Source organism: Oryzias latipes, chromosome 12 (genome assembly GCF_002234675.1).
Source record: "Oryzias latipes chromosome 12, ASM223467v1".
NCBI classification, from domain to species: Eukaryota; Metazoa; Chordata; class Actinopteri; order Beloniformes; family Adrianichthyidae; genus Oryzias; species Oryzias latipes.
In genome coordinates, this window is record NC_019870.2 from 27,289,713 (window position 1) to 27,312,846 (window position 23,134).

At 43.6% G+C, this 23,134-nt stretch overlaps 2 protein-coding genes across 4 annotated transcripts in view; both read right to left on the reverse strand.

The window, feature by feature from the left end:
• thnsl2 (threonine synthase like 2) overlaps positions 1-3,843 on the reverse strand; it is an 11,206-nt gene extending 7,363 nt beyond the window's left edge. Inside the window, exons 1-3 of one of the 3 annotated variants that reach the window (XM_023960593.1) lie at positions 3,779-3,843; positions 1,200-1,431; positions 918-1,112 (exon numbers count right to left, since the gene is read on the reverse strand). In XM_023960593.1, coding sequence (XP_023816361.1) covers positions 918-1,112; positions 1,200-1,431; positions 3,779-3,814 — 463 coding nt within the window. In that variant the 5' untranslated portion in view covers positions 3,815-3,843. Of the gene's footprint in view, positions 1-917; positions 1,113-1,199; positions 1,432-2,503; positions 2,843-3,607; positions 3,738-3,778 lie in introns of those variants that run through there. The other 2 variants (XM_023960595.1, XM_023960594.1) reach the window with 2 other exon arrangements.
• A 736-nt stretch (positions 3,844-4,579) lies between these two features.
• Positions 4,580-18,843, reverse strand: tbc1d13 (TBC1 domain family member 13). Its single transcript, XM_004084883.4, has 12 exons — positions 18,640-18,843; positions 16,492-16,565; positions 16,375-16,415; positions 14,774-14,835; positions 12,228-12,327; positions 9,963-10,045; positions 9,109-9,268; positions 8,711-8,921; positions 8,392-8,555; positions 6,196-6,356; positions 6,057-6,114; positions 4,580-5,985 (listed from the first exon to the last, which is right to left on the reverse strand). The coding sequence occupies exons 1-12, from the start codon at positions 18,660-18,662 to the stop codon at positions 5,920-5,922; spliced, it is 1,203 nt and encodes a 400-aa protein (XP_004084931.1). The 5' UTR covers positions 18,663-18,843; the 3' UTR covers positions 4,580-5,919.
• Between the last annotated feature and the right edge of the window lie 4,291 nt (positions 18,844-23,134).

The following is a 23,134-nucleotide window of genomic DNA, read 5'->3' on the forward strand; positions in this document are numbered from 1 at the left end:
TTCCTTGTAATGAATACATTTGATCAAAGAACACCAGTTTTTCTAAAGAGAGACCAGTTTTTCTGTCAATTCTTTAAAGCCGATGCCCATATCCAAAGATGCCATTGAGGAGATGTTTCAGGAATGTTTATAGCAGCAAAAAGGTTGGCCTATTTATTGTTGTGTGGGTCAAAGTACATGGTGGATCAGTCTTGGATTGAGTAACAGGGAGAGATTTTGAAGGTAACCATTAGCAGAATGTGCCATTTCAAACAGGAAGTACCCGCCAGGTCCAAGAATCCAAAATCCCATAGACTTCTATAGAGAAATAAACAGCTGTTAAGATCTTGTTCCCACAAGATAATATTCCGTTCCAACAGGATAATATTACGTTCCCTCGAAATAATTAATTCGTACTAACAAAATAATTATTCAAGTCATAAGTCCTTCATAAACACGTATATGGTCTCCGTCCGGCCGCAAAAGCCTCTTTCAGCAGTAACTTCCGTGTCTCTGTGACCCACATTCGTTCAAGAAATAAAAAAGAAAAACAAAAATGATCAATTTATTATTGTCTCAATGAATATAAGAAAAATATCATAAGATTTATGATACCTAGGCTTGCTGCTTTGCCATAAAGCGACTGCTATAAAGTATGTTAATAAAAGACAAGTCCTGAATATTATTATTCCTATTCGACCCTAAACTACAATATCAGCTGGCTGCCCGAATGCCGGCATGACAAGCAAAAGAGCTCCGCGGCAGAGCTATGTCCGGTGAATCGTATGGAAACCACAGAAACCACAGACTGCCCCTTAAATCTCATGAAGCCTCACAGATTTTGACACTCAAAGACAGATGTGCGCTGACTCAGCGTTCTGTGCTTCTGCTGCACACAAATGGAAACAGTGACACCTCCAGCTGGAGGGCCTTCTTACCTACAACAACTACAGCTCTGCGGCTCTCTTTCTTCAGGAAGTAGGAGAGAAAGTGGACGGTGCAGCTCATGGCCAGATCCTTAAAAGCCAGAGTTTCTCCGTGGAAAAGCTCCAACACGGTCAGGCCATCCTTCAGCCTAGCTACCCGGACCACCTCAGGCACAGAGAAACCAGAGAGGGCCTCCTCCACGAGGACTGTAGGGAGAACACAGCAGAGGAGGTGATGAGAGGAGGATGTTTGACCAGCGTTGGGCCCTGTACCAACACGAGGGTCTCACTCACCCCCCAGGTCGTCTCTGGGGATGAGCTGAGGGGGGATGAACAGAGACGCCACCTCCACCACCACTCTGGGGTAGGACAGCCCCCTCCAGCTCCTCAGCGCGTCGGGGTCCAGCACCGGTAGCGTTTCCGGCATGAACATGCCCCCATCCGGAGCGTAGCCGGAGAACAACACATCCCTGAAGCTCCAGCCCCCCACCCCGCCCCGGGTGCTGCAGTACTGCATGGTTGAGCTCTGTGAACAACACATGATCGTGACCATCAGAGGAGGACCATGAACTCACAGTGTTCTAGTACAATGCTGAGGGTCAAACACCTCATCGGGTTCGTCCTTCTTTTGTTCAGACACTGAAGGCAAAAACCGCAAAATACTCTAAAACTAAATTAGCATGAGTTCTCTCTACAGTAACTTCCTAAAAAGCAATGACCCTGTACTGCTGTGGTGAACCAGACGCTGGTGTTGGTGTTCCATGTTTCTACCACGATAGTTGGGATTTGGTTCAGTTTATGCTATGGTTTACTTTGAGGAGAGGAGCGAGGAATGTTTTCATACAATTCATAGAAATATCTGGCAACTCAGGACGGGTACCTTTAGGAGGATCCAATGAGAGATGCCACAAAAATCCCAGCAACCTTAAAGACCCAGTCCAATAAAAATGGTGTTTTTGGTGTTTTTTTCATGTTCTTGTGGCCTTTTTCTTATGGTGGATGAAATATTTAAAAGGAAAATTAAACTACATTTATTGGATTTCTAGAATTAGATTTATGCTTCTGAAAAGGCTGTGACAAAGCTGCTACAGTCAGCGTGTCACAAGCTCCCCGCTCTGCTCCATTCTGATGCATCCACCTGTAAACCAATAGATCCATGAACGTCTTTGTTTTCCTCGTCTGAGATGGAATCTAGATCAGAACGGGACGGATGGATAGCTCTGATATCACTCCATTTTTGTTGCACCGCCAATGTTAGCTTAGGGGTTTTGAGGGGCTGTAAGCTAGCAGGAGAGAGTGTAAAAGATGGGATCATGGGAAACAAGCAGGGGCTGACTTTGCAACTACAGTCCCGCCCTCAATTCGGAGGTGAATTTCTAATGAACTCCTGCCGCTTCAGATACTATGTCCTAGAGAACGACACTGGTTTTTTGAATTTAGATAAAAATGGCATAATCATAATTAAAAAAAACACTTGGAAGGCTTTCAAACTAGATCCAAAGAGGATGCATGAGGCGCGTCATGCAGTGCGCCAGGCATTCCTTACAATACAGAGAACTGGACTTGAGTCAGTGCAGTAAAGTAAAATGAGATCCTACCAGGCAGGTTTGCTCCAGCTTCAGGCTAACACCAGTCTGCCCACAAAAACTGCAAACGCACTTCTTTGTAAGTCACACAAACTCATGTCCTACAGAATGCATGTACGTCAACCAGCTGCAGGTTCTGTTGTCTCTAAGTTTTATGCAGGTAGATCCAGAAATCTGCTGCTGAGCTGCAGATCAGAAACATCTGAACTTTGGAACGACACGCCGAGACACTGATCACATTTACAGCTGAGAATCTGCAAGGCAGAAATGTTCTCATTTAATACTCCACCCAATCATGTGACCCCCATACACTTTGTATTCAGACGTTAAACTCTATTCATGCTGAATGTTCAGACTATTCTACACGTGAGGTATTCCATTTCATTCGAAAATGAAGTGGAGGCCTCCAAGAATCACCTGATACATTATGAAAATAAGAAATGTGATTAAGATCTCCTCCCTGTGGGTGGTGAGCCAACAGGAAGTCAAATCCTGTGTAGTCTTCTTGGGTCCAGCCGGTCCTGTGGCAAAAGGCCTTTAGGCACTTCCTGTGGGCCCCAATCCCACCTGGTTCCCCCCAATGAACAGGATTCTGCTATAGTGTAAAGTCTAACTAGAAAAATGTTTTTTATAATTTTTTTTTATATCAGTTATCATTACCTGTGATAAAACTGAAGTGAATGATGGAGTTTTGTGTCATGCTTAAAAGGTCTTTAATTAAATGTTAAAAAAAAGAATGAAAAACTTCAAAAAATGCTGATAAAAGCAAAACAATGCAGAGCAGCAGAGTAACCCTTAGCAAAAAGTAATCTATTTAAGTGTAATACAAGTATACTAAACTCTATACTATAGTGAGGCAGTGTACTTGAAGTTTACTTTTTAGATATTGTAAATTTAAAGACCCACTCGTGTTTTCACCCACACATGTTTTTGTGGTATTTTTCTGATGGAGGACACAAATAAAACTGAGTATCTCTTTATTGAAATCATTGTGAATCAGAATGATTCTTTGGGCGATAGGAAACTCGCCACTGACGTGATCTTTAATCTTAACAGACATTCAGGATCAACGTGAGCTCAGTAAAGCCCGATCGGGCTATGTCCGAATTACTAAACCTCTGTTTCGTTACTGAAGCTCGAACTGCTTCAGTTCCCAAAGCCTCAGAGGTTCCGTGAAGCTGATCCTCACCGGTGAACACACACGAACCTAAACCTGCACGTGCTCCGAGCTCACGCGCGTTTTTCACCAAACGACGAGAAAGTCTTTCGCGGAAGAAGCTAGCTTACCTCTGCTTGCGTCACATGTCCAACGCGGCCGCTCATTGGCTTGTTGCAAAGAAACGGGGCGGGGCTTAGCGAACGTCTTCAAGAAAAAAAGCATCAAATGTAGAAACGGGGATTATTTACAGGAAAGAAAGCCTCCAAATTATAAATGAAGTTAACAGTTTAATTCTTTACTGTTTAAATAATTTTAAACCACAATTTTTAGTTCATTTTGTGGATTTGGGTATTATTTATTCAACTTTCTGCCACTCCCCAAGTTCTAGCACTGAAAACTCCTGTTGACAAATTTAACATTTTATGGTTTCAGTGTTTCTGAAGGCTAAAGAGCTAACATGTCCATTTATGATTAAGAATACACACATATTAATCTAAGTTTGAAATCTCAATGTAGATCCATGTTTCTGTTATTTTGTCTTGTTTCGTTTGTAAATCCAAATTTCCAGATGGATTCAGTAAGAAGATTAAAAGCTCTGTTGTGAGTTTGAAGCCTATGGGTTTCATAAAATGCAGTTAAAGAGAACATAAAGAGGCTGGAAGCATGCGTCTTTATGTTCTCTGCTGCTCCATCACAACCTGAACTCAGTAACGGTCCGGACCAGCAGGACATGCTGCTGCTGTCTGCTTTCTCAGATGATCTCACATGGATGTAAAAAACCCTTTTTCCTCCTACATTTCTGTGAAAGTATAAGCATCACTTCAGTAAAAAGTTTCCCATAATGCCCGATGGAATGGGAGGAGTCAGCGTGCACATCTGCTCACCTGAATTCTACAGGTTACTAGGCAGATTTCCTGAAGGAACGACACTTTTTTCCACCGTTGATTTTAATGCACATCATCAGCAAACATAAAAACATTCATGGCAGTTTCACCATTTTCTTCTTTTTACAAAATCTGCTTACAAAATTGAAATCATGCAAATAACCCACAAAAAACGGAGACACTGAACATCTCATGCGCGCGCACGAAGCAGTCAGAAATACAAACACCAGTCTGGAGGGGAAAAAAAGAACTTTAGTACTTTCAGAAGTCTGTCTGCTTCACTGTGGAGCTGCTTTCCTCTGCAGGTTTCCTCAGAACCCGAAACCGGTTCAGGTGTTTGGACTTTCACATGCTTCAATGTGGAATCTGGAAATCCACAGGTCCCTTTCCCTTTGGAGCTTTTGTTTTTTTTTTTTTTGCATTTTAGACTTAAAAAAAATTCTCTTACTTTTTTAACGTAAGACTTTATAATTTGTAAATAAAGATTCTACTTTTGTTTGGCTTTAACCTCCAATCATGGCAAAGTTAGATTCTTCATAAAAAAGGAGAAATCAATCTTAAATCGTGAGCTGGAACCAAACTGACTCCAGAATCTGCTCTGGTTTACGGTTCTGAAGGTCTCACGGGCACGTCCGCTGCACGTGGGTGAATTAGACCGGCGTGTCCTAGTTTAGGTCACTAACGAAGCGGACATCTAAACTTTTCTGGGGTCTCTTCCTCCCCGGGTCAGTGGTGGAGACTGGACTGGAATGATAATGCCCCTCCCTCCTCTCGGCACACTGAAGAGGACCAAACCACCTGGAATAATCACGCAGTTGATTTGAGGCGCCGTTGGCCAAAACAAAGCCTGACCAGGACAGGAAAAGGCCCGCAGCTCCATCACTACCCGTTCACGCAGAGGAAACCGGATCTGGATCGGACCAGAACCTGCCAGAGCTAAGGCATCCAACAGATGGATTTTAAAAGCTTCATTTGGTGAGGAACCTCAGGTCACAAACGTGTGACTGCCATCTGGGGGCGCCCTCCGACCTCCACATGTTCCAGTCTTCATGTGGTGTTTCACATCATAAGCAGGTAAGGCGGACACGTTTCACTTACAAATAAAACCCTTAAGGAACAGAAATGTCTTCCTGATCGCGTTTGCTCAGGGGAGTCTCCATACGATGGTTTGGTCCAATTTCAGACTGGATCTGCAGACGTTCGTCTCCCCGCTGAAGCTCACAACGTTCTGAGCAACCACAACAGCTGGAGGCTCTGCCCAGAACACGCCCACACCACCCCGAGGCTTCTGCACGTCCAGAAACCAGAGCGGTGGGACTCTCCATCCAACGTCTTCAGGTCCATCCACAACATTAAACCTTCACCAACGGCACAACCCCAGCAGGTTAGGAGGTGTCCTGCAGCTCCTTGGCCTTAGTCAGGATGGTGTGCACGTCTGAGATGGGGTAATCCTGGGGGGGTTCAAACACGAGGATGAGCTGCGCGGACAGACACTCGCATGGAAAGCTGCACTGTGACGTACCTGCAGTAACCTCATGTTCACCGTGAAGTCTCCTGCCAGCAGGTCGCTGCGGATGAGTCTGCAGACAGAGGGCAGAGGGATTCAGGTGAGCAGGAAGAGGAGGAAGAGCAGAGCCGGCCAGGGAAGGGCGGGGCCTCACATCAGCATGGCGCAGCACACCAGGATGAGGAAGTCGAAGCGGTCTTTGTCAGAGAACAGCGTGTCCCAGATGCGGATGACGTCTGGCAGGAGGAACTCCTGGGACAGCAGCAGGGTGAGCCAGCGGAAGGTGAAGTACTGAGGCTTGATGTTCTGCTCCTCCTGTGGGCCTCAGAGAAGACGGCATCAGAGAGGATCTGAGCGAGTTTGGTGCTGCACACCTGAAAGCTACCAGAGAACCTCCAAAGGTTTGGCTGCTGGGATTGTTCTGCTTGGAGTTCAGAACAATCCGCCTTCTCCTCAGCCATCTTCACCATCCACGAACATTATCATCGATTCTGAAGGACGTTTTATTTTGAAAAACAGCTCATACGTCGATGAGTCATTCTTCATGCTGCTCTTGTTGTTCGTGTCGGTCGCGAGTCCTGAATACATTTGCCACCTTCTTACAGCAGCAGCTCCAAGCTGACAAAGGTAATAACCTTTGATGCTTATTGATGCAAATATGCATCAAACCACCAAACTGATCCTAATGAAGCTTTTACCTGAAAGCAAAAGCATAAGGGACATTTGATCTAATCGCTGGAAATTTAAATTCAGGCGTCATAAAAAAAAGTTTCTTTGAGTAGAAAGGTACGGAGCCCTTGTCCTGACATTAAGATTTTAAAATATATCTTGTTCCCACAGATTAATATCTCGTTCGTACGAAATACTATTCCGTTCCCACAAGATACTATCCCGTTCCCTCGAAATGATTAACTCGTTCGAACGCAATAATTATTCACGTCATAATTCATTCACGCGGATATGCTCTCTGTACGCCGGCAAAAGCTGCTTTCAGCGGTAACTTCCGTGAAAGCGGCTTTTGCCGGCGTACAGAGAGCATATCCGCGTGAATGACTTATGACGTGAATAATTATTGCGTTCGAACGAGTTAATCATTTCGAGGGGACGGGATAGTATCTTGTGGGAACGGAATAGTATTTCGTACGAACGAGATATTAATCTGAGGGGAACAAGATATTAATCTGTGGGAACAAGATATATTTTAAAATCTTAATGTCAGGACAAGGGCTCCGTAGAAAGGAGCTACTGAGGAAATGGAGGAAGTCTTCAACTTCAAAGAAAAAGAAATCTGCTATTTTAGAAAAATCTTCCTCCAAATATGCATTTATTGAGACAGCTGTTGTTCCCAGATACCAAGACAGCTTTGCACAATATGTGGCGCATGGCTCTCTAATGCAACACTTACGCTGAGTCATGTTTATTATTTCATTGGAAAATACCGGTTTTATGACGGCTGGGTCACTTTCTTTTGCTTCATTTTTTTGTCACACCTTAAAGTCGGACGTGAGAAAGAGAACATTTCCATTTTAATGACACCAAGTGGTAAGTTTAAAGCGGCTGAAAATATTTCACAGGGAATTAAGCTTCAATAAAATAAAGTTTTGGATTTGTGGAAACATAAAAAGTAACATTTAAGAAGGTTTTTTTTTACAGTAGGGCTGTCACTAACGATTATTTCTGTAGTTGATTAGTCAACGATTCTTTTTTCAATTAGTCGATTAGTTAACGATGATTGTTTACATCAAGTTTTTTCTTTTTTCTTTTTACAGAGTGGTGGTGCTGGTACTCGGTCCATGGAGGTTTGTGGTATGCATGGTACCGCTAAATCATTTAAAATGACCAAAGAAAATCCAGGCGCAACGACCAAATTAGCGTAGTTGATTTTTCATAGTCTATTCTCAGTGACATTCCATATAAAAGAGCGGTCCACCGGGCGGCTGGCTAGCGTAGCGGGCTCCATCCCTCCAGTTTCATGGGCTCTGTGACAGGCTGGCGACCTGTCCAAGGTGTCTCCCGCCTTCACCCAACAGTCACCGGGACAGTCTCTGGCAATCGCGCGGCCCCAGCGGGTCAGAAAAACGGATGGAAGTTCAGGACCAAAGTCCTCGCATCAAACGGACATACGGGATTTCTTTTCTACCTTTTGATGAGTCACTGAAAGCATCACGTGCCCAAACCTGATTGGTTGACGCAGCTGCGCCATGTCCAATGATGGCGCTGCAGGACTTCAGATCATGTCTCTACATTGACTTAACATTCAAACTCGTCGCCCCTGATGAGAATCGCGTCCGGTGTGAGCCCAGAACGTGAGACCAGTTTTTCCCACGTTAGAGCGAGCTGGGGGTCTCACCAGCTTGAGGAGGAGCTGAGGGTCTTTGTCCCGGAGCATGGCGTAGACGCTCTCCATCTTGTAGGTGATGCCGCACTGGGAGTCATCCAGGCTCTTGATGAAGTTGTCTCTGTTCTCCGACATCAGGTTAGTGAAACAGAAGAAGGTGTCGGCTTCGGCGTGCTCTGTGGACCGCAGCAGGACGCATCAGAACCATCCAGGACCTCACCCTCGGTGAGTTCCAGCAGAACCACCTTTTTGCTGAACTGAAGAATATATATAGAGCGGAATCTGGGGCAGAGCCGTGCACGTGCATGCGCACGTCTCCAGACTTACAGACCTTTCCACTCCGTGTTCGGGTCGGTGACGAATGTGTAGTAGATCGGCCCGACGATCTCGTTCATGCCCTGGACGTAGGCGATGCCGGGGTTGAGTTTGGCGTAGATGAAGAGAATGCGCTCCACCACCTCCCAGTGGGCCTCGCTGCCGCTGGGCAGAACCTCATACTCGTTTGACGGGTACAAGTTCAGAGCCTTCCCTGGAGAGCTGACCTGCAGCAGGACACAGACCCATGCTGTCATACGGAACCGGATCCCAGTCTGGTCTTCTGGTGTAGAAACTGTTTCCACCCCTCTAAAGGGAGTCCTGAGGGGGGCGGCTCCAGCGGCCGACTGCACCTCAGCACGCATGCTGCCAAGTCTGAGCTTTTATTGTGAAAAACAAGCATCCAACACTCACGTTGGTGACCCCGCTGCGGTTACGGTTCACCGTCTGAGCCTTCAGGGTGGTCTGCTCCACTCGCCGACGGAGCGTCTCGTAATCGTTTTGGGGGTCCAGGATCAGCTGGCTCGGGTACTCCGTGGGGCGCTGGAAGAACGCCATGTCCGGGTACAAACGCCTGCAAACGTGAGACGGGAGTTACTGCTGTGGCAGAACAGACGCCATCAAGGTAGGTCGACACGGGATTTCCCTTTGACAGCTTCGAAATGACAGAAAGCACTAGGACCCCATTTTTGCTAAAATGTGGCTAATTTTAAGGGCTGATAAGTTAAAAACTAAATACTTCAATTACATCTCTACAGATTTTCTTAGGACGTTAACAGCTTTCTACAAAATGTAATTTTTTAAGAAGAATAAAACATAAAAAAGACAATTCCATAATACATTACAATAGGCTAGGACACAACAGACATCTTCTTTTCCTTTCAGCTTCCTCCATGAAAGCCTCTGTTCTACATTCTCTTCCTTTCTGCATCCATGAACCTCCTTGGTCTTCCTCTAGACCTCTTGCCTGGCAGCTCTAGGACTCAGCATCCTTCTACCAATAGACTCTCCTCTGACATTCATGTGCAAATGCATATTTTTGGGAGCCTTTTTTGCTTCCTAGGACACATAAATACTTCATGTGGGAGCTTAAATTGAGGCGCTATACTATTAAGTTATGGGTGGGGCAATCTGCTGCCATGGCTCCGCCCACTACGTTTACATACACATTTTTTTCTTTTTCCCCCCCTCAGTTTTTCAGTTCAGTCTTTTCTGATCATCATAGAAATGATATAACTGTGAGACGCTGAGATCTCCTTCATATTCACCGGACGTCTTTGTCGATCTGCAGAAGGATCTCGTTATCTTTGAAGTAGGTGTTCCACCTGCTGTCTGGGTTTGGATTCAGAGGCTGAAAGTAAAACCACAGCAGAGTGAGACGCATGAGAGCTCCAGGGTTTTCACAAAACAGGATCCTGTAGTCTGGTAGTCATGGAGATTCACTCCGTTTATCCCAGACTGCCTATGAGGTTCTCCTTCTCTAGAGAGGATCAACATCCAGGATAAGAACATCAAGAACAGTTAGAAATGTTGGATTTCTGATGTTGTCATTAACCTTTGTGCTATCTTGTGGGGTCAAAATGACCCCACCTTTACATTGACGTGTTCTCCCTACCATGACAAAGGTGGATAAAGGTGAAGAGGATTTCATGTAATCCATGGACACCAGTGAAGATCACAAATCATTGAAGAAAAGAGGTTCACTGTCTTGTGGGGTCCAGATGACCCCACTCCCAATGTTAACGTGCCTCCGAGGCACATTAACATTGGGAGTGGGGTCATCTGGACCCCACAAGACAGTGCGCAGAACAAGCAGATACCGGTCCAACGTTAGAGTGCCTTGGATAGCACAAGGGTTAAAAACCTATGAATGTTTAAAAGACAAAAAGCCTCCATAGTAAATACTGTCTGCAGGGTTTTCTTCATAGCTGCAATGTCTCTCGTTTGCAGATAATAATGTAGGATTTTCCACCCCAGCAAAACAAAGAGATACACCTAAGACATCTGTAAATATAAAACTGAATAACAACTAACTGGTCAGATCTTTAGCCTCCACATCTTTCAGCGACAGAAACTTTCATCACCTGTCGGAAACCACAGACTCATGAGCCTCCTTCACGGAACAAAAAAAAGTCTGGAGCGTTGCAGTCATGGCAACAAAAATGATTGACAAGCTTCAGGAGGCTCCAGTAATGATGTGTTCGTAGATGACAGAACAACATTGACAGTTTTAAATCTACTCCGCAGATATTTAGAAAACACCTTTAGGTCAAGTCTTTGCATTTGGTTTTGCTGTGTTTCCTGAAAGCCGCTGCTCTGCAGAACCATTGACTGTGTAAAAGAAATGGACCAATCGCGTGTGATGTCACCCAAAGACAACGCACCTTCCTTCCGGTTCCAACCAACCAGCCGTAGTTTATGTTCATCAGCTTGTTGGAACCAGATGTTCTCAGAAAGCCATGATTGGTTCCTCTGGGTCGGATTCTACATTTTTATGGCAACCACTCTCTCCAATCAGGAGTGAGCAAGTTAGAAGGTCACACCCCAAATCTGTCAATCAAATGGTTTGAACGTTCGATCAGAGGCCACCTACTTTCATTGAGGCATCTGCTTGGTCAGTTTATAACGTGAATCACTTGCACTACAGCTAAAATATCATGAAAAAAAATTAGGATTATCAAGAACAGGTTAATAAAAGGGTATCAGAGCAGGAATGGTTATTCTGATAAACATAATGACTGAATAATAGCCATTTATTTCTCTATAGAAGTCTATGGGATTTTTGCTTTCTGGGACCAGCAGGTACTTCCTGTTTGGAACGCTTGGGGGGAGGGGCTGCTCAGTCCAGTTCTTATTCACTGTCAATGTGCAGAACAGAAGTCTGAGAAAGCAGCCGTCATCTTAAATCTTCAGTCACTGAAAACACGTTTACTTTTAAACATGTTTACTTGATGTGTCAGGAGGAGCTGTGTGTGTTTTTTCAGCAGGCTCCTGGCCGGTCCAAACCCTGATTTAGGAAGCAGCTCTCAAACAAATCCAGCTATTTTACTAGGTTTGGTTCATGAAACCTGGTAAAATAGGTTTCATGTCACCCATAAAGAAGCACAAACAAAACTTTCAGACGATTTAAAAACGGACTCCTTCCCGATATAAATATCCTTTAGGGACACAATAGACAAAAAAAATGTCTGATCATCTTTGAAAGGGTGTTGCTTTCCTCTTTTAGCAGCAGAACAAACATGTTTGAATTTCACCGACTGCTGCTTTGTTGTGATTCTACTCCCAGGTTTGTGATGGAGTGAGGACCCCCTTGAAAACGAGATGACACATCTCAAGGGGCTTATCCTACAAACAAATAAATGTGAAATGTGATGGAACTTCAGCCAGTCTGACAGTGTTCCTGTCTGCAGCAGCTAACTGAAAATCAGCACCACAGATGTTTATTTAGACCAATCAAGTACTGATGTCCATCTGATGGAGATGGGGGGGCGGGGCCTGGATCAAACTTGACAGAGGCAGAGAAACAGACTCACGTGATCCTCCATGGTGACATCTTCTCTGGACAGACCCAGGTTGGCTTTGGCGATGCCCGGCTGGATGATCATTTCTTTCAGGAACTGAGAGTACAGATCTCTGAGGACACACATGGTGGACAAACATCAGACACAGAGCAGTAGCTCAACAGGGTGCAGGACAATGTTTCCATTGTCCCTACTGCGATAGATGATAAATCAGTAAAAAACTTTGGGACCAAAACTTTTTCCTCTTTCTTTTCTTTCAAAACCAAAGATCTGATGGATGTTTGGTCTCTTCTGGTTTGTTGTAAGCAAAGCTTTGTCTTCTCAGCCTTCATCACTGACAGCAACTCTATCCTTCCACTGTTTGTGTAAGTAAGAGCACGTCAGCAACAGCAAGTGAACTTTCCCGCTTTGTTTGGCTGAGATCCAAACACTTAAACCTGAGGGAAGATCCAGGAACTCCAACACAACAAGCTGGAGTTCAAGAATGAGAGAGAAAAAACTGTCGGCAGCTTAAATCCAATACTCTTGGAGAGGTCATTGTCTTTCCAACCCCCCTACCACCAACAAACAGGAGATCTCACACCACTGCTCATATTTCCCCTCTGACGTCCTGTTGGTGGTGCCTGCAGAAGAAGATCAGAGACACCGATCCATCAGGAAGGCATTGAATGTGGGCAGCACAGCTGCACCTATGCCGGTGTTTACACGACATTACAACTGAATTCCTGGCCACTTTTCAATCCTGATTTTTTTAAATCTTATTGCAATTGTCAGAAGTCAGAGCTCTGTCTCCCTCTCTGTTCACCGGCGGGAGTCGTCTTCAGTATACTGAATGCACGTCATCTCCCAGCAACCCCAGCGTGCAGTTTCTGAGTGCTGCACACCTGACTCTCATTTGCCAAATCACTCACACCACACTTAAGCACTGCACTGAGCCTCACCCAGTGTGAAGTATTGTTTGTGCCGCTCTGCCTTCATTACTGAGCGCTGTATTTGGACCTGATCTTCTGTTTCCTGATCCTGTTTGCCTGCTGCAACTCGTGCCTGGATCCTGACTACTCCCGTCTCTCCTCTGATGCTCTCATGCCTGTTATTGACCCCTGATTTAGCTTTGTGGACTTTTAACTGAGCTAATAAACCTGCTGCACTTGGATCCAGCCGTCTGCCTGTTCTTGTGACAGTAATTATGCAATAATGTCAGTTTAGATTCTCCCTCATCAAGTTCCATCAAAGCAGTAGAAAAGGAAAGACCCAGAGAAACGTCTTCAATACTCAAACGTTTTGATTATTCAACACGTTTTGTGGTGAGTCAGCTCAGTTTGTGTGAACACAGTAAACGTTATTCCATTAAGACGGTTTAATTCGTCTTCTGCAGGTTCGTGTAACACAAAAGTCTTTAACACCTGACGCTTGTAACTGTACTTAACTTAGTGTTTCGGCTCGTTGTGGAATCAGTCAGTAAAAGAAGCACTAAAAAAGCAAAGCAGCCCATAGATTATATTAAAGAACACGAGAGTCCAAACCGGTTCACTGCCTCTCAGGAGAGGTGGCTTTGTTTTACTCCTTTTTGACTTTACAGATTTATTTAGAGATTTACAGAGAATCCAGCTCCCAGCTGTTGCATGTATGGCACTGAAAATGTTCTTGAGCTGGTCAAGGTTCAGATCAATGAGAACTCTTCTCAATTCTGCTTCTCCAGTTTGTCAAACTGTCAGACATAAAGGCTTTTGCCACAATTTTTTACTGAATTTGTTATTTTTTTTATCAACAGGAGTTATTTACCCCATTCACTGAGAGAACAACAGAAGTGCATCTCTGAGTAGCTTTTTCACGTCTGCTTTTGTTTTAGACAGACAGGCTACAGCTTCTATTCTGATCAATGCAATTATTGAAGGAAACAAGCAGCAACTTGTTAAACTTCAGTGCAGATGTGGATCCAAATGACCTTTGACTCTGACCTTTGACTTTGACAAAGTCTCTGGATGAAGATGATCGGTTTTAAAAACACTCATTTTATGGACTGGATCAATTTATCCACCCAGATCGATCTGTTTGAGGCAAGTTAATCGAACAAAACCGTTAAAAATGTTGAAAATGAAATATATCATTTTAGTGAATATTGGAAAATTGGATTGAGACTTGGGAGGTTTATTTTACTATAACATAAAAACGACCAATCACAGCGGACGGCACACATGTGATGCAGCAAAAACGGATCAGTCCATCATTCCAGTCCAGCGTGTGGAAACACTTTGAATTGAATAAAGTCATGTGACCATCCAATGTGCTAGAATGTTCTAAGAATGTTTACTTTGGATTCTTTGGATGTGGAAAAACAATAGTGGGCTGAACTTCAGGAACTAAAGTGAATGGATTTGACATTCATTCTAGTTTACTTGTTTGTTTGGACACATATTTCATTTCCACTTGATGATCTGGAAGAAATCCAAGAATCTGGAAAACTTCACTGTTCAGTAGCAGGAATTTCTGTCTGAGTCTCACTGGTGCTCAGAAGCTCAGAAGGCTTGAGGGGTTGAAGCTCAGAGGGATGTCCTTACCTCTGCTTCTTGAGGAAAGGTTCCCATAGCGTCTGATCCACAGGAAGGTAGTTGAGGAGGATCTGAGAAGCAGCAGATGACACAAAGCAAAGGAACTCCTGAGTTTGCAGACTTCAGTGGTCATTGTGACAGAAACAGGATCCACGCTGGCCTCCATCAGCTGGAATTTATGTTAGACTGAGAGCATCCTCACAGGTTCCAGGTAGGAATCACAGGCAGGAAGCAGCGAGAGCCGCAAGTTGCTTTGTTTAGCTGATGTGACGCTGCGTTCACACCGGACGAGATTCGCACGGCAAATTTGTGTCCGCCGCCTGTCAAAGTCACTGCTGGACACTTGTCAAAAAATAAATTTTATTGTGGGAGGAGTTACTGTCAAAAATATGTAGCCTCATCCCTACATGGAAGCACAGACCGTCACACACAGTCAATGCTTGGGAGACACGGATGACGTTGAGGTCAGGCTTATTTAGAGCTTTACAAAAACGTTGGTAATCCCGTCTCCATGTCCGAGTTCATTTGGAGTCTCTCCTGGTACGGTGAGCTTCACCATCTCCCAGCAGGTGCAAATGAAAAAAATATCATAAAGTTCAGGAAGAGACCAAACAGATTCTCCTCCATGTTGGTTTTGGACTGCACATGTTGACGACACCATCAACATGTCTCAGGCCAAAACCGGGTTCCTGATTGGTTGACGCAAGGCAATTTTTTTCTGCCACAGTTCAGATGTGCGCTGCTAACATGGTGCAGGACGTCTGATCGAGTCTGTACGTTGAATTACCATTGAAATTGGACGCCTCTGCCGTGTAAACTGGGTTTGGTGTGAATGCAGCTTAAAATGATGTTGGGAGGATCAGCTGAGAGAAAGCCCTTCGCTAGGACATCTGCATTTATGAGGAACAACCTCACCAAACAACACCAAACATAAGGTTTCTTTAAGTGACCGTTAGAGCACTGTTGGTCAACTGTGCAGTCAGAACAGAATGCATGTGGGAGCAGAATGTTGTGACATCCATCAAACTAGAGCAGCATGATATGAGGAAATATGTAATTTTAGTGATCAATATTGCGATAACTTGAGATACATGAACAAATAGGAAAACAACCAAAAGCATTTCCATTTCCCTGCAACAGTTATATTTAAATATAAGTACATTAAAAATACTCCAAATGACCCTTGCCTACAAAGGGCCGGGCATCCAACATGAAAGGGCTCCCTCCGATTGGTCAATTATGTAAAGGAGTCCATCGATTAGTCAAATGCATAAATAGATTTATTAGCTGCGTTCAATACTTCAGGATGCCATAAGATTGTTTTAGCACATTTAAGGTAACCATTTATTGCAATTTTCGCTGTCTTTTGCGATATTCATATTGCACATCCAGATAACGCAATAACCATAAAAATCGCAATTTATTGTGCAGGCCTGCATAAAACCTAAAAAAGCAGATCGGAGCTGATCTGAGGGAGCAGGGCGTCAAACGCTGGAGAACATCAAGACATTTAAAAAAACAAAAAATGAGACATGATAGTCACATTTATGATCCACATTTATTAATCGCGTATGTGATTGACGTTATCCAGTGCAGCAGCAGAAACTAACCTTCCAGCAGAGCGCACGGATGCCTCCTTCAAACGGGATCCCTGAAAGCACAGACGGTCCGTCAAACTCCCGCCACACAAAAGAAGGGTTTATTCAGGAACAGGAAGGGAAAGTTACCATTGAAGCACAGCTCCCTCAGCGTCTCCAGGTTGATGTGTTTTTCACTCAGAGCTGCTTTGAACTCCTGGATTCTACAACAGGGAACAGCACAGTGAGGGAGGTTCTGCCACGCTGACATGAAATGCAAAATCTGAACAGAACAAGACACTTCTGCTTCTGGTTAGACACCCAAGTCTGTGCACCAACCAGACGTACTTAAGGTTACCAGAACTTTTCAGGTAAGTGGCTGCACAGAGGTTAGCACTCTTGCATCACAATGAAAAGGCCCTGGTTCAAATCCCAGTAGTGTTCTGTCTGTGTGGAGTTTTGTTCTTCTCACGCTTAAGTGACTTTTCTCCAAGAGTTTAAAACCACGCTTCTTGTTTAATAGATGACTCTAAACAAGAGGTGGGCACTGAGGGCCGCATTCCTGCATGTCTTCCAAACATACCCTTCTCTGGCATGTTCTGATTGGCTGGACACACCTGAACCAGCCAATCAGCCGTGACTATCTAGAAATCATGCAGACACACCGGCCCTCGAGGCCTGGAATTGCCCACCCCTGCTCTGAACTGTGTGTTGACCTGCAACGGACCGGTAACCTGTCCAGGATGTACTCTGCCTTCACCCAATAGCAGTTAGGATAGGCTCCAGCAACCCTGTGACCCCAAAGGGTTTGTTTGTTTGTTTGTTTGTTTGTTTGTTTGTTTGTTTGGATGGATGGATGGATGGATGGATGGATGGATGGATGGATGGGTGGACAAAAAGTCATCCATGAATAACATCCGTGTTTCATGCGTTAAACCAATTAAAGGAATTTTAAGGATTATTCTGAAAAACCTCAGGAAATTGTTTCAGTCTTGGAAAACAATTTAAAAAAGTAAAAGCACATCGGAGTGTTGGTTGTTTTCTGACTTCCATGAAGGTGCTGAGGGGAGCTTGGTCAGGATAAGACATATCTCTTGTGGTAGAGTGTCTGCCCAGAGAGTGGAAATCCGTGAGTTCAAACCCACGGTTAAGTCATACCAGCTGTGTCTGCAGCTCACCGCTCCCCCAGGCGATGGTTCAATTGTGGAGAACACGTTTACTAATTTGACTTCAAAGTCCTACTCTGGTCATAATCTGTTGTAAAAGCATCCCTAGTGGTCTTTTAGTTATGATTAAGCCAGTTTTTTTAAACCAAAATTTAAAAAAAAATGTCACTTTCTAGAACAGTTTCTGCAGAGCAGCAGAAGTTCATTAAAAAAAAAAATAATAATAATCACCTCAGAGTTGCCGGAGGGACTGTTGGCACAGAGTAAGCCTGCACTCATTTCCCATCATCCCTTTGTTTACACTCTTTCCAAATAGCTTACAGCACCTCACTCCTCTTAGAGTGCAACAAAAATGGTGAATAATATCGGAGCTGTCCAGCCGTCCAGTTCTGATCCAGATTCCAGCTCAGACGAGGAAAACAGAGACGTTCATGGATCTATTTGTCTGCAGGTGGATGATCAGAATGGAGCAGAGCAGGAAGGTTGTGCCTCACCTTCTGTAATTTGTATATAACAACTAAAAGATTTTTTTAAACTGTTTTTTTCCCATCTGGTCTTGATTCACAACGATTTAATTTTTTTTTTACTTTAAACATAAGTGACCAGTACAGACAGTTCATCACGTGAGTGATTCTCTTTCATTATCTCAGCGTGACAGCCGGTGTTCATACCATAAACACCCGAGGAGCTAAATGTCACCATGAAACATGGAAACACATGTTGTGGGACAGAAAAGTTCAATGAAAAAATGCGTGTTTAGTCTAAAACAAACGAAGACAAGTCTTCTCCAGGTTTTCCGTGGACCTCCGTCAGTGTCTGAACATCCACAGGCCGGCCAGAGCCGCGGCTAACGGTCAGCTGACCTGCTAACGCGTCTGCTAGCAGCCGGCTAACAGGACTCTGTCATTCCTGAAGTAAAGTGAGACATTTCTAAACAATCCATTCGTCATTCAGTGTAGCTTTGCTTCCAAAAGTGTCGCCTAAAAGCCGGGTTTATGCTGCAGTTCAGTCACCGAGCGGTCTGTCTTTCTTCAATTAGCCTAGCATTAGCCGTGCTAACGCCGCAGATTCCGCCGGACGGAACCGCGTCCGCGCCGGCTTCGGCTTCGGCCGCTGCTGCGGCGGCTCTCACCTGTTTTTGTACGCGGTCGACATGTCTGCGCAGGTGACAGGTGGCCCCGAAACTGCTTCCAAATGGAGAGAATCACTGGCCAGAGGAAGTCCTGCAGCCTTTTCCGCCGTCAGCGTGCAGCATGCCCGCGGCTCCACCACCACCGGCTGCTTCCCCCTCCGCCCCGCCGCGGCGGCACCGCGTCAGGATCCGCCGCGTTAGCAAACGGCAACGCAGCAACGCTAAAACAAATAAACATAAAAACGCCATTCTCTGTCAGTAACCTGGACTTTAGAGTAAATGTACAATTCTTTGAATATACAGGATTCACTTTATAATCAGATTCTGATGACAGATTTATTTTTTAGAATATCTGAAATACATTGTTTTGTTTACACCTGACTCTAAATTAAGATGAAAAATAAATAAAAGAAAAATTCCATCTAGCGAATGTTGACTCAATTTGTCCTTATTGATGGATTGATTGAATTTTTCTGTTAATGATTGCAAATCTTCCTTGAGTGGTCAAAAATACGTGTCTTTCTTTAAAAATAGGCTGTTCTTACTCAAAAGTTTCAAAAGAACAGCAACTTTTCAAATTGTCAGTTTGGTAGACTTAAAGAAAACAAAAAAAGTAGCCAAACTGGTAAATCTCATAAATTAGGATTAAATAACTATTTAAAGTGGAAAATTAAATTACCTGAAAAAAACATTTTTTTAAACAGTTTGTATAAAATGCCTGTATGTTACATGAATTAAAAAAAAAAAAACTCCCTTATTTCACTTGACTTTTGTCTGTTTGGCAACAATAGGAAACTTGTGTGGAATAAATGATCCCACTGTATAAGACTTTTGCCCAATGTAAAGGAGTAAGAGCAAAGGTTCTTCTCCACAAATCTAACCCACTTTAAAATAAAAAAAGCAGTAAAGCTACTACCTCAATGATCTCTGGATGGTGGAAGCCATAAGTCCAGCAGAACTTTGTTCTGCTTTATCTTCCAAAAAATGTATCAATGAAACTAGATAAATTTTGAATTAATTGCTCAAATCAGACATGATCACATACCATTTCTTCCAATACCAACAAAAACAACAGTGTCTTTAGTGTCTACTCTGCAAAAACAGGCCCTCAAGAATAAGTCAAAAATTCTTATCATTATTTTTTTAATAACATGCAAATTGTTTCACCAATAATTTTTAAGAAAATACTTCTAGACATGCTTTATTTAACTAACAATTGCTTTTGAATAACCTTTTAAATAAAATTATGTTTCTTGGAAGAAAGAAAACCAGGCATATTTTCTTGAAACGATGGTCATCAGCCATAAGACACGAGCAAACTGTAAACGGTCCAGAGGAAGTGTCTCTGGTTGTTATTTTGGTTGGTGTTGTCTCATTCTATGTTTATTCTGTGCTTTTCTTTATGTTGTTGCTGTGGGCTCCTCAGCCTAAGACACATTTACCTCATGGGACAATAAAGTATACATTCGTTGGTTGGTGGGTGGGTGGGTGGGTGGGTGGGTGGTTGGTTGGTTGGTTGGGTGGTTGGTTGGTTGATTTGGCTACCTATGGTGCTTTAAAGAAATACGTCAGTTACAATGGGACAAAAATGTTTGTCAGTCACCAATTCTTCAAGTTTTCCCCCTTAAAAACTTGATGAAACTCTGTCATGTTTATCATTAATCCACTTCAACTTTGAGAGACAGAAAGTACTTTTTTTGTATAAAGGAGCCGAAAATAAATATTCATCTCCTACAAACAAGAATTCTGTTCCTCACAGACCTGTTTCAAACATCCTCTATCCTCAACACCTGTATTGATGTCACCTGTTTGATCTGGTTACTTGTATAAAAGACACCTGTCCACACCCTTAAACAGTCAGACGGCAACATCTCCACCATGACCAAGATCAAAGAGCTGTCAAAGGACACCAGGGACAAGCCTATAGACCTGAACTAGACTGCGATGAACCAATCTACAATAAACACCTCTGAGGGAAAAATGAACTTTTGGAGCAATGCTTAAAAACATGGAGAAAGATCACTGACAGTCTCCCACCACCTGGAGGTCCATTAAGATTTCTCACAAACAAATTAGAATGGTGCTAAAACAACCCAGAACTACATAGGGGAACACGTCAGAGAAGAGAGCTGGGACCACAGTAACAAAGGATACTGTAGTGACATAGAACACGGTCATGGATTCAAATCCTGATGTGCTCCAAAGGTCCGCCTGCTAGCACCACCACATGTCCAGGAACATCTAAAGTTCTCCAGAAATCATCTGGATGATCCAGAGGAAGGTTGTGGTCAGATGAGACCAAAATGAAACTCTTGGATATAAATCCCACTCTCCGTGTTTGGAGGGAGAATCAGAATCAGAATCAGAATCAGAATCAGAATCCTTTGTTTGTCCCAGGGGGAAATTACAGTTACAGCAGAGCTCCTGTCACCGAGTTTTTACATAATCAAAATGGTAAATGGTGTATACTTTTACTTTTGCTATACAATTCCCTTCAATCAGATAGTGTTACATCTGGGTAATATTTCTTAAACAGTCACTCCTCAAGATCAGTATTTGGTGAAAATATTCCTAATTGCAGCAAGGAAAGCAATAACCAGAATATGGCTTAAGCCAGAACCACCAACCCTCACAGACTGGACTGAAATAGTCGAGGAGATCTACATTATGGAAAAGATGAGAAGAAAATTTTAAGGAAATATGGGACAGATAGACTCTATATAAAAACTCACTGGCCATTGTATGACATATTTACACCTCTGGAATGGTGGCTGACATGTTTTATTTTTATATATTTTTTTTTTTCCTTGCCCTTTTTAAATTTTTATTTCATTTTATCCTATTTTATTTATTTATTTATCTATTTATTTTTTTCTCCTTGTTTGTAAGACTTACTTTGCTTGATGTCATGTACATTTGTATTAAACCTTGTTTAAAAAAATGAAAAATAAAGCTTAAGTTATAGAAAAAAAAAAGGCATCCCTCAATTTACAATGTCAAGTGCAAATTTGCAGGGTTCAAAATATTAATGTGTCACAGGAAGGTATGCCTGTTTTATATTGAGGAGTTAAGAGTGGTATTGCCACAGGAAGGAAGGACCTCCTGTGGTGCTCAGTTTGAATTAGGGGGGTGTTAGTCTCGCTGACCGTGAGCTCCTGCATCGGTCCAGGAGCAGGTTGAGGGGATGGGCGGAGTTATCCAGGTTTCTTCGAAGTTTCTTAAGCATCCTTCTCCCCATTACTGTCTCTAGGGAGTCCAGCTTAACTCTCACCACGTCCCCGGCCTTGCAGATCAGTTTGTTTAATCTTTTTGCATCTGCAGCCCGCAGTCTGCTGCCCCAGCACACCACAGCAAACACGATGTCACTGGAGACCACAGAGTCATAAAACATCCTCATCACAGTTTGACAGATGTTGAATGACCTGAGCCTCCTCGGGTCATTTTTACACAAAGCATCACAGTTTTCACCCCAGACCAGTTTGCTGTCGATGTAGACTCCCACTGTGTCCGCGTTGACCCCCTGGATGGAAACAGGGGTCACAAGAGACTCGATCTTCTTCCGGTCCATCACCAGTCCCTTCATTTTGGTGAAGTTGAGCTGCAGATTGTTCCGCTCACACCATGAGACCAAGTCACCAACGACACTCCTGTACTCAGGCTCCTCCTCTCCGCGGATGGAGCCAACTAAGGCTGAGTCGTCTGAAAACTTCTGCAGGTGACAGGATTCTGACCGGCAGCTGAAGTCTGTGGTGGAAAGGGTGACGAGGACGGTTCCTTGAGGTGCCCCAGTATTACTGACCACTCTGTCCAACACACAGCCAAGCAGCCGCACATACTGCAGCCTTGCAGCATGGTAGTCAGAATGATGTCACATCCCAAGAACGCCACTCTCACTGTGAAGCATGGGGTGGAAGTATCATGGTTTGGGGCGCTGATTATCAGGACAACTGATCCGTGTTGAGAAAAGGATGAACACATTGCCAGTGCAACAAAGGAGTGGCCAGTCTCTGCACCTCAGTTCCACAGAAGATCTGTGTTGTCGAGTGACAGCCCCAAAAGACCACAGCCTTTCAGAAGATCTGCATTTTTTTTACATTGTGTCTCTCACAATTGAACCTTACCGATGATGAATGTTACAAACATTTGACATCTTTTTAAGTGGAAGAGCTGGAAGACTTTGATTGACAAATCAAATTTACATTTGTTTTTGACTCCATTTTTTTCTAGCCTGACTGTACAACATCAAAAATAGTAGAAGAAAAGTTAGCATTATTGTGTCTGTTCCTTTGTCTTCTTCAATGGCAGACTTATGTTTTCTGACCAACACTGAGGAGATCCAGGATGACCACATGATTTTTGTGAGTCCGAGTTTAGACAGCAAAGATTTTGAGAGCAAAACGGTGCTAAAAAATATTTTATAAGTAATTTGAGCAGAAATGTTAGTGATCTTCAAAACGAACTTTATTTCAATGAAGATTTTGCAATTTTCTAGTTT